The sequence below is a fragment of the Orycteropus afer genome, unplaced genomic scaffold (assembly GCF_000298275.1).
Source record: "Orycteropus afer afer isolate SDZICR_OR568_19922 unplaced genomic scaffold, OryAfe1.0 scaffold00398, whole genome shotgun sequence".
Lineage (NCBI taxonomy): Eukaryota > Metazoa > Chordata > Mammalia > Tubulidentata > Orycteropodidae > Orycteropus > Orycteropus afer.
Genome location: NW_006921985.1, coordinates 1710389 through 1722257, shown reverse-complemented (window position 1 = coordinate 1722257; position 11869 = coordinate 1710389). Strand labels below are relative to the sequence as shown.

Here is an 11869-nt window from a genome sequence, read left to right as displayed (position 1 = left end):
AAAAAGGTGTTTGCAATGAACAAGTCATTGGTCTTGCAAAATTCTACCATGTGAGTTCCAGCATTATTTCTGTCACCAAGGCCAAATTTTCCAACTACCGCTGATTCTTCGTTTCCAACTTTTGCATTCCAGTCACCAGTGATAATTAAGACATCCTGATTGCATGTTTGGTCAATTTCAGAGTGCAGAAGTTGATAAAAATCTTCAATTTCCTCATGTTTGGCTTTGGTGGTTGGCGCATAAATTTGAACAACAGTCCTATTAACGGGTCTTCCTTGTAGGCATATGGATAATATCCTATCACTGACAGCACTGTACTTCAGGACAGATCTTGAAACACCCTTTGTGATGATGAATGCCATGCCATTCCTCTAAACTGTCATTCCTGGCATAGTAGATCACATGGTTGTCTGATTCAAAATGGCCAAAACCAGTCCATTTCAGCTCACTAATGCCTAGGGTAACAATCTTTATGCGTTCCATTTCATTTTTGACAACTTTCAATTTTCCTAGATTGATACTTCATACAAATCCATGTTCCAATTATCAATGGAGGGTTCCGGCAACATGGGGGACTAGGCAGAAAGACTGCACAGACCCCCTTCAACAAAGAAAAGGGACACCAATTAACACAGATACAGAAGATAATCTTGGACCCCTGAGCCTTGAAGGGAAGGATACAGAAGTGGACTAAACCCCAACTAGCAGAAGAATTAGCGTGAAAATACCAAAAAAAGAGACATACGGAGCTGTGGTCTGGCAGCAATCCTGAGGGCACAGACAGCTTGGAGATTCCCGAGTGGTGGTAGGACCTACGAATTAACCTAAAAATCAGGCCTGCTAGCCAGGGACTGCACAGGGGACTGCTCTGGTGTTGGGAAATAAACGGAGAAGGTGAAGAGAAAGGCGGGCTGAGCTGTGGACTTTTGCTGGTCCGGAGGGCACCACCATTTTGAAGGTTAAAAGCGGCTTGACTATTTTGGATATTTAAAAAGACAGCGCACTCGCAGATTCCTGGGGCTTAAGAACACGTTCTGCTTTCCAGCAACCCCAAGGTCACTCCAGACCCTCAAGACTGAAAAGGTACAACATTCCTCTTGTTACTCTTATACCCCACACACGCTTGGTGAACGGAGGTGGTGCAACCATCCCCCACCCCCCCCACCTTCTGGGCCTCCAGGACCTCCATCACAGTCTGTGTGCTCAGAGGGAGCCTGGGTGCCCTGCCCTGTCCTCCACCGATTTTTGTGTTTTTTCCTTTTTCCCTTTCTTTTTTCTGGTGATTAGTTTGCCTTTATTTGTCTGTTTTAAAACAACTATTATTATTACTACTTTTGTCCTTTTTACTATTATTATTAATCTTCCCTTCCCAGGTCCTAGTTTTCAGCACTTTTTCTTTTCCTGTTCCTGGTTGAATTTTTTAAATTTTTTCCCCCTTTTTTCTCGTGGTTAACCCCATTCCTTCTTTTTCTTTTTGCATTTTTCCCATTTTTTTTTCCCTTCATTATTCTCCTTCTCTCCTTTTTTTCTCTTAGTGCCCGATCCCCAGATATTGCAGGTTTTCCTGTTTTTTCTTCTTCTTTTTCCCTTTTTTTCTGTTTTTGGTTACTGTTCCTATGTGATTACATGGTGTGTTTTTTGTCCATGTGCTTTTAGTTTTTTGATGGTTATTCAATTGTAATTTGTGTCTAACTAAGTGGGAGACAACAACAGTCCCCATAAGACACAACTACACCCACACCACCTGCAACTTCACTTACTGAGTGAGAGCCACTATCTCCTTCTCCACCAACAGGCCAACGATAAAAAACCACCAAGAAGAGCCTGAATCACCAAAACATGACCTTGATTACATCCCTACTGAACTTAGAGACCATCTAAACAGGAGATTTGATGCACTGAACACCAATGACCAAAAACCAGAGGAACTGTGGGATGATACCAAGAACATCATCCATGTAGAAAGCAAAAGGTCATTAAAAAGACAGGAAAGGAAGAAAAGACCAAGATGGATGACAGAAAAGACTCTAAAATTTGCCCATGAACAGAGAGTAGCTAGAGCAAATAGAAGAATCGACAGGATAAAAGCTGAACAGAAGATTTCAAAGAGCAGCTCGAGAAGACAAAGTCAGTTATCATAATGAAATGTGTAAAGACCTAGAGTTAGAAAACCAAAAGGGAAGAACACACTCAGCATTTCTCCAGTTAAAGAACTGAGGAAAAAATTTAAGCCTTGAATTCAAATACTGAAAGATTCCATGGGGAATAAGTTGAATGATGGAAGAAACACCAAAAGAAGATGGAAGGAATACACGAGTCACTGTACCACAAAGAACTGATGCATGTTCATCCATTTCAGGAGGCAGCATATGATCAAGAATCAACGGTATTGAATGAAGAAGTTTGAAGCTGCACTTAAGGAACTGGCAAAGAACAAAGCTCCAGGAATTGACAAAATACCAGTTTAGATGCTTCAAACAAATGGATGCCATGATGGAGGCACTCACTCGTCTATGCCAAGAAATTTGGAAGACAGCTACCTGGCCAACTCACTAGAAGAGATCCATATTTGTGCCCATTCCAAAGAAAAGTGATCTCACAAAATGTGGAGATTATCATACAATACCATTAATACTAATATAAGTAAAATCCTGCTGAAGATAATTCAAAGACAGTTTCAGCAGTATATTGAGAGAACTTCCAGAAATGCAAGCTGGATTCAGAAGAGGATATGGAACAAGGGATATCAGTGCTGATGTCAGATGGATCTTGGCTGAAAGCAAAGAATACCAGAAAGATGTTTACTTGTGTTTTCCTGACTATGCAAAAGCATTTGATTGTGTGGATCATAACAAATTATGGGTAACATTGAGAAGAATGGAAATTCCAGAACACTTGATTGTGCTCATGAGGAACCTGTACACAGACCAGGAGGCCGTTGTTCAAACAGAACAAAGGGATACAGCATGGTTTAAAATCAGGAAGGGAGCGTGTCAGGGGTGTATCCTTTCACCACACTTATTCAATCTGTATGCTGAGGAAATTATCCGAGAAGCTGGACTCTATGAAGAAGAGTGCGGCATAAGGATTGGAGGAAAGACTCATTAACAACCTGCAATATGCAGATGACACAACTTTGTTTGCTGAAAGTGAGGATGACTTGAAGCACTTACTGATGAAGACTGAAGATTATAGTCTGCAGTATGGATTACATCTCAACATAAAACAAATTCCTCACAACTGGGCCAATAAGCAGCATCATGATAAATGGAAAAAAAAATTAAAGTTGTCAAAGATCTCCTATTACTTGGTTACGTGATCAACACCAATGGAAGCAGCAGTCAAGACATCAGATGCCATAATGCACTGGGCAAATCTGCTACAAAAGACCGCTTTCAAGTGCTGAAGAGAAAAGATACCTCTTTGAAGATTAAGGTGTATCTAACCCAGGCCATAGTGCTTTCAATCGCCTCGTGCATGTGAGACCCGGACGGTGAATAAAGAGGACTGAAGAAGAGGTGATGCTTTTGAGCCGTGGTGCTGGTGAAGAATGCTGAGAGTACCGTGGACTGCCAGAAGAACAAACGGACCTGTCCTCGAAGATAAGTGGGGTCAGAATGCTCCTCACAAGCGAGAATGGCCAGACTTCATCTCACCTACTTTGGTCATGTTGTCAGAGGGGAGCACTGCCTGGAGAAGGATGTCATGCTTGGTATAGTGGAGGGTCAACAAAGAAGGGGAAGGCCCTCAATAGGATGGGTGGACACAGTGGCTGCAATGATGGGCTCAGGTATAGCAAGGACTGTGAGGCTGGCACAGGACCAGGCAGTGTTTCGTTCTGTTATACGTGGTGTCGCTATGAGTCAGAGCCAACTCAATGGCACCTACCAGCAACAACATTTGGAAGGGAGCTGTATCTGCCCCGGACTCGTCCATGTGAGTGCCTGGGAACACGCCTTTTCTCTGTACGGTCACAGTACATCAGCACTCCTACCCCGGGCACATTACTGCCACCTGCCATACACCCTGCACTCACCATTCTGCTCCCCCAAACGTGCTCTGCAATGCTCTTCATCAACCCGCCTCCTGGAACCTCTTCTTTCCCCTTCCACAGTGCTGACATTTAATTAAGAGTCTGGACCAGGTGCCCCACAATCTGGACCTGACCTAGAAGACTCAGGAGGATCCACCCCACCATGACCGGCAGCACACTCCGTCTACAAGTCCACGCTGGAGAGCAGGAATCCGCTCACATACCGCTGCCCAGTTCCATGGGGGTGAGGCTCTCAGACTGCAGACCCAGCACATTCCCCAAGTGGACAGCCAAAGGTTGCAATGTCACAGGTGATGCTCCGTCACTGAGGAGTCTGGTGGGTGGACAGGGGTGACCTCTGTGTCCCGCACTCTGACACCATTACTGCCTGGCATGCTTCTGCAAAGAGGAGCCTCTGGCCTACTCCCCGTCTGCAGTGTCCTTACGGGTCCTTAGGTTCCTGACTTTACTCAGTGTGCTACACCCACTTATCTCCCCACAGCTTGGGGTGGGCACCCCCCTATCGATGCTCGGAAAGCACAGACCCCTCCTGTCACACAGCAATCGGTGCAGAGACCAAAGGCAAGAGCCCCAAGGGACTCTGGTCTTGCTGCTCACTTCCCAGCTAAGTCCTGAACGTCATACTCTCTGCAGGTGAATGGCGTCTGGGACAATCATTACGTTAAAACCTCTGGCTGGCGAATAGCAAGGCACAGACGAAGATGGTGACGAACAAGAAGCAAAACAGGCAGAACAATCGCCAGGGCCCCCAACGGCCGTGGCCTTACCTATGGAAGGCGGTCTCTTGGACGACACCTTGAACTGGCTGTTGCTGGACTGCACTGTGGTGGCCGTGCAGGAGACAGAGGATGTGGCAGATGAGGTCGCCATGACAACTTTGTTGGCTGCCAGGAAAGCATCTTGGAAATTGTACAGGCATTTCTTTTTTGCAGCGTTTTTTTTCTCTTTACTGTCCGAGACGGCAGGTGTGTCGCTGCTAGATGGAGGTGGAAGGGCTTCAGGTCTTGTTTCTGAGAGCGCCGGCCCTAGTAGATCACCCCCTTCAGAGAAGAACGGGAAAAATAAGGCTCCTGAGAGAAACCATATTTAGCCAAAATCTAAAGGACATGCTGATGCCTAAACATTAATTCTGGGCTTTCCCTTAAGTTAGGATTCCAGGGATGGTGCTAGGCAGCTGGTTTTTCAGCTAAGAAAACAGAATTCAATGAGCACCTACAATGTGCCAATTCCTGTGCTAGATGCTTCTCAGAAATTACGTCACTGAATGTCTTAAAGCTAGCATCTGAGGGTGGTACAAGTATTCCTACCCAAAAGATGAAGAAACTGAGGCTCAGAGAGGCTAAGCAACTTGTCCAAGGTCACACAGCTAGCAATCCTTTCCAAGCACTTGTCAGGATGCACAGTCCAGCTTGCTGTTCTGAGCACATGCAGGGGCTGGAAGCAGGTCCCCAGGGGCTCCTGCCATGTGAAGACAGATGAGGTGGGGGTGCCGGCCCACTGCAGTTAACAGCTAAGCCACAGTGGCCGAGGCAGCTGGGGGATGGAGCTTCAGGAGGGGACAGATCCCATGTAGGGTCAATTCAGGACCCAGAGGAAGGCAGGTGAGTCGCAGCACTCAAGTCGCCTGTGGGCCTGGGCCCCAACTCCTGTGCACGGGATTTGGGTCTGGTTGTCACCACTGCATGAGAGCCAAGTAAATGTCAGAAGCCACACTCAGAACCTTAGAGACAACCCTTAGTAAGGGGAGAGAGAGTGAGCCCAGCATGGGCAGAGCCCAGGGTGAGGCTCACTGGGCCTCTCATATCAGGGGCCTGCTCTGCTCAGTGAGCACAGTGGTGGCCCGGGCAGATGTGTGAGGATGGAGCGGGATGGCGGGGCCCACAAGGTCCCCACTAGCACCAGAGGCAAGGGCGAGATACAGCCGGGCCCAACTGCATGCCGGCTCTGGCCTGTTCTAGGGCTTCTACTGGAAGGCGACAACAACATGGTGCATCTACTCAGCTCACATTACTTTAAAACTTTAAGAAATCGTTAACAAATTCCTTACCAGAAATTGTATCTGGCAAGAAAGTGCCAGGATTCCAGTTCTTATCATTCATCACTTCTGATCCCCACAGACTTATAAACTTAGAACTATTCCACTCTGGAGTGCTCCCAAAACAGCTCGGGTAAATATGGTCTTGAAGAGGCGCACTGAATACCTGAGGCTTATTTGTGTGACTCTGAACAGGTGCTGGCGGTAAAGCCTACAAAACAAAACGTTCTAATCACATATCAAGGTCAACACTCTGCTCACCCACGCAGTTACACTACAAGCAGACACACGGTCACTGGAAGCCCCGTGGGCTGTGGCCATGGGCACCAGGGCCCAGTGGGCCCATGAGGGGCACGTTTCACAAAGTGCTGGCTGGAGGGGTTCCTAGGACGATACATAACATCGCACTTCAACTGGACGTGGGTTTGAAAGCAGTGATGCCTCAAGGAACACATCTGAACAAACTGGCGACAATTTGATAACAGCTAAGGCTCCGCTCTCACCACATTTTACACATGGTCCATTTTCATAAGATCTGCTCCCGTGGCTTAGTCTCCATTTGACATTTTAACGATCGCTGCTAAAAGTTCAACTCCGGAATCATGGATCGAAACGGTCTGACTTGTTCATCACCGTCCTACACTTGGGCAAGGTGCAGCTAAGGCTTACACCGAGCTCAGAAGCAAGGCTGCTGGCCAGGAGCCGCCTCGGGGCCTGCTGGGCGGACCCTGGTCTGGAGGCACAGAGGGAGGGTCACCGTGGTCCGCCAGCCAGCCACCTCCAGCACCTACTGAGTGACCAGCTGCTCGGGCCACACCCGGGAGCGCAGGCCCGCCCTCTCCCTCCGCCCCCCAGGCGCAGGCCCTGTCTGTTTACCTCCTAGGAGCTCCTGAGTGTCCACTTCCGGGCAGCGTCACTGCCTCCATGTCTGTACTAGGGCAATAGCCTCCACACTTGCACTGGGCCTCTTCCCAATCCACTCCTCAGCAGCCAGAGTGATCTTTTTTGAATGTAAATACGATCATGTCACTCCCCACGGTGCTTGCTAGAATCCAAAGGCCTTACCCTGGCGACAAGACCTCTGGAGCCTGGCCCCCGGCTATCTCTCTCACAGGCTCCCATGCTCCTCCGACTCTAGTTCCTTCCAGGCGCCGTGCTCCACTCAGGCCTGGGCCCAAACGTCACTGCCTTGGAGAAGCTGCTGTTGCCCTCACCCTCCCTCCCAAGACACACACGACAGTCCCTACCTCTCCCTCTCAGCATGCACCGTGGTTACAACACTCCCTACACACCTCCCAAAGTACCTAAGAGTCCTGGAGGACGGGCCATCCAGAGGCTGCTGGTGCCTACTATCCCAGCCCCGTCAACGACGAGCATACGCATCTCCCTCAGCAGGTACTTACTGACTGCAAGAACGAACCAACGCCCAGATACAAGCCCTGCCCTGGAGAACTTCTCAGGCCAGTGGTGGAGACAAGCACCCAGAACACGACCCTCTGTGGTGGCACAGATGAGCAGTGGGGGCCATCAACCCAACGGGAGCATCTGGCGAAGGGCTCCTAGGAGCAGGTGATGCCTCAGCAGAATGCTGAGGGCCCAGGCTTGGGGGGCGAGGCAGGGAGGGGGCCTGGAGGCCATGGATGGCACATGTTTGCAACCAACATGACCCATGCCCAGCGGATGAACCCGGGACGAAGGCTGAGCACCTTCAGCTTTGCCTCACTGGAGCTGGGAACACTCTGGGGCCAGCGCTCACAACCACCAAATCAGACTCACTGCCGTCAAGTTAATTCTGACTTGTTGAACCCCGCACTGGGTTTCCAAGGGTGTAAATCTTTATGAAAGTAGACTGCTTCATCTTCTTCCCACAGAGCAGCTTGTGAGTTTGACTGCTGCCCTTCTGGTTAGCAGCCAAATGCCTTAACCACTACACCACCAAAGCTTCTTCCAGTGAGTGCAGCGGGAGTTAAATTGGAGGCAACGTTGCATGACTTTTGTCCTGAAGGAGCTAGGGAACCAGAGGGTTTTGATGCAGCAGAGGGAGGGGATGTGATGGGGTTTTTAGGAAGATGAGCCCTGGGCAGCAAGGTGGGTACACAATGGCACCCAGTCAGAGGATACACCAAGATGGTGCAACGGAGCGAAGACAGAGGAGACGTGGATCCTGGGGCTGCCAGGAAAACAGGTACTGCTGAGTGTCCACCTCAATAACTACTGTTTCTGGCTCCGTCACCAGAGGAAACGGGGCAAAGCTGGGATCTGAATTCTCGTCTCATGTTTTGCTTCCATGCGTCTGTGCTCTGGTGGGTTCAGGTATCAGCTCTTCCATTTACTAGTGTGTGGCCTCAGGCAAATTACTCAGTCTTTCTGAGCTTTAGTTTGCTCAACTGTCAACTGGAAATACCTACCTCCGGGGTGAATGTAAGAACAGACAGTTAAGGAGCGTCTGGCACATCACCTGGCCCAGAGGAAGTTCAGTGAGGGCTAAGGACTGTCATGATTTTACTCCAGTATGTTCCAGGGGCAGGAAGGACAAAACAAGCAAACAAAAACAAGGCCTACAGAGCCACACCCACTCCAGCCTAGCACTCTGGGAGCAGAAGGAAGTTGAAGAAGCAAAAGGAACCTGGAGGCTGGGCCTGCTTAGGGCACCTGCTGATCAGGGGGAGGCTGGGGAAGACTGCAGCAGGCCCTTCAGGACATGGAAGCAGGAAGGCAGGGCTCCCCAACTCTGTGGCCACCGAGGGGGAGACAGGGCTCCCCATCTCTGTGGTCATTGAGGGTAGAGACAGGGTTCCCTGTGTCTGTGGCCACCAAGGCGTAAGTAGGGCTCCCTGTCTCTGTGGCCACCAAGGGGGAGAAAGGGCTCCTCGTCTCTGTGGCCACCGCAGGGGTGACAGGGCTCCCCGTCTCTGTGGCCATGAAGGGGGAGGCAGGGCTCCCCATCTCTGTGGCGAGAGAGAGACAGGGTCTGAGCCCCTTGTTTTAGAAGGAATGTCCCAGGGGGCAGAGAGCAAGGAAAACAAGAAAATCATATGTGAACAGACAATTGTTCCTACAAAGTGGTGATAAGCTAAACAATACCAAGCTAAGAAGTAACTGAGGAAAAGCAGCAACTACACACCAGGGTTGCTTCTAAGTCCTGGGACCTCTGGAAAGAGGCAGAAATGCCTGACAGGGCAAACCAACCAGCTTCCCCATGATGCCCAATTCGGTTTGAGGAGCAGCACATCCAAGCCAGTCCAGCTGGTCAAGTGTGAACAGCAAAGAACGGCACAGAACTGTCAGTGCTCTGAAGTCCCAAGATGTCCATTACAAGCCCCTAAGAGAGGATGGCAGCTTCTGGGTCTTAACATACGGATTCCACAGCTGACGGCTGGCTGACTATTCTGGATAGACAGCTTGACGCACAGCCCTCGTGTATCCTTCAAATCCTATCCTGGCATCATCTCGTCCACGAAACCATGGCATGTTCACACCCTATCCCGGCATCTTCTCGTCCACGAAACCATGGCATGGGCTCATTCAGGAAATGCTCCCTCTTTGGTATTACTTTTCAACTCTGCATCTACAATTTCTATTAAGGCACGTCACAGCGTTTTAGTTTTTTTATTTGATTATTCAAATTATTATTCTGTCTTCTGTTTGGATTGCAGGGACAGAATGAATTAACTTTTGTTTTCCCAGCATGTAGCACAGGGCCTGGCACATACTGGATGTTCAGCAAATGTTTGATAAACAGAATTTGGCTGAGAGGAATAAAGGCACACGGACCGCACAGGGCAGAGGTGTTCCACCGGAACGCCCCGTGAATCAGTAATACAGGAAGCGTAAGTTAACAACTCTACAAACTCCCTGTCTGTGCTTCTTCAGAAGCCCATCTCTCCAAAAACGAGATCCAGTGATAGACAAAAAAGTCACAAATAAGGGGGCTCAGTAACAACAAGATGTATTTTTATAAATGATTCTGAACAAGATGCCCACTGACCTCAACAGCTTAAGTCTTAAGTCTCCTACAGAAAATAAGCGTCCCTTATTGGGTCACACCACCATAAGTACACTAATAATTCAGTCATAAAGGAAATCTCTCAAATGGATATGCAACTGAAGTACAACACAGATTTCACTCATTATACAAGTTCAATTAACAGTAGTTTTAAAAATTGTCCTCCACTTTGACACAAAGAAGTAATTCAGAGAAAAGCAAATGTTTCTTTAAACATAGCTCTGATGCAAACACCAACAAAGCCAAATGCTTTCCCAAAGTACACATTCCTGTACCTCTCCCAGACACTATAGACCTGCGCGCTCAAATGCTGACCCAAGAGTGGAACACCAAGTCATGAGATGCATACTAGAGAGAGGCATCCAACACTGAGTATGCAAATGAAAAGGAGTTACAACTGTACCCAAGTTAACAAGAAAATTAAGATGACTGACTCCACTCTGTATTTCTGAGGTTTTTCACTATTTCTCCCAGAGATGACAAAGAGGCAAAAAGTGTCACCTTTGTTTTGGCATTGCTATTTCTCAGGCTCAAATTAGTGAAAGCTACCTCTAAAATAAGATACAGAATAAAGACTACAATCTCGGAAGGAAGGTTAGGCAATCCTACTTCTGTAGTGATACTGCCTCGGAAACCCAAGGAGGGGTCGTTATGAGTCGGGGCCAACTCAATGGCACATAACAACAACAACAAAGATTACAATACCATTTCCAAACTAGAATATATTTATGTCCCTAATTTTACAATTAAAATAAAGGTAGACTTTTTCAACAGAAACAATGAAAGTCTGTGGAATAGCTTCAAAGGGATAAGTAAAAATAATCAGCAATCTAGAACTCTATACCCAGCAAAACTAATCTTTCAAGAATACGAGCAAAATAAAGACATTTTCAGACAAACTAAAGAGCTTTGCCACAATTAAATTTTTACTGAAGGAACTTCTAAGAGATGCACTCCAGTGAAGAAGAAAAATATTCCATAAATATAGTCTGAGACATAAGAAAGGATGGTAAACAAAGAAAACGGTAAGCATATAAGTAAATTTCAATACAGTTTACATAAAATAATGGTATTACTAATAACAATCTTAAAAATAATGGTAATAATTATAAATGTATGAGTTCAAAAAGGATGAAACAAAAATATTACACAATAACTACATACAAGTCTAGAAGGGCCCTGTTAAGTTGAAGACCTGTTCTAAGGTCTCCTTTATTTGGAAGCTGAACTAAGATATTAACTTAGGATCTGAAGGTAAAAATGCATAGTAAACTTTCAAGAGTAACTAATAAAAGAAAAATAACAGAAAAACATACAACTTTCAAGCTGGTGTGGGGGGTAAATGGCATGGAGGGAACCTCAAAAGGGGGGGGGGCAAAAACCAAAAACATAGTTTAAAAAGCAAGACAAATAGAAAGCCCCAAGCATATTTCAAATATATCAATAAGCAATAACTGATACCAATAAACTTGAAGTGAGTGCAGCAAATTGCATAATATGGCCCTTTTAGCCACAGTCCTCCATTTTGTGATGTACTATAAATCTTAGCTTCTATGACTGTGGTTATTGCTAAAGATAATGCAAAAATGGGTGCAGCAGTATAGTGACATGGAACTTCAGAAATGCAAGCTGGATTCAGAAGAGGACATGGGTGAAAGTAAAGAATGTCATAAAGATGTTGACTTGTGCTTTACTGATGATGCAAAGGCATGTGACTATAGGGATCATAACAAATTACGGATAACATTGCAAAAATGGTCATTTCAGGGCTCGA

At 47.0% G+C, this 11869-nt stretch overlaps 1 protein-coding gene across 1 annotated transcript in view; it reads right to left on the bottom strand.

Moving 5' to 3' along the window:
* The window catches only part of FAM193A (family with sequence similarity 193 member A), a 134869-nt gene that overhangs the window by 41826 nt on the left and 81174 nt on the right, over positions 1-11869 (bottom strand). The window contains exons 14-15 of the mRNA XM_007953495.2: positions 6102-6300; positions 4822-5094 (exon numbers count right to left, since the gene is read on the bottom strand). Coding sequence (XP_007951686.1) covers positions 4822-5094; positions 6102-6300 — 472 coding nt within the window. The remainder of the gene's footprint in view (positions 1-4821; positions 5095-6101; positions 6301-11869) is intronic.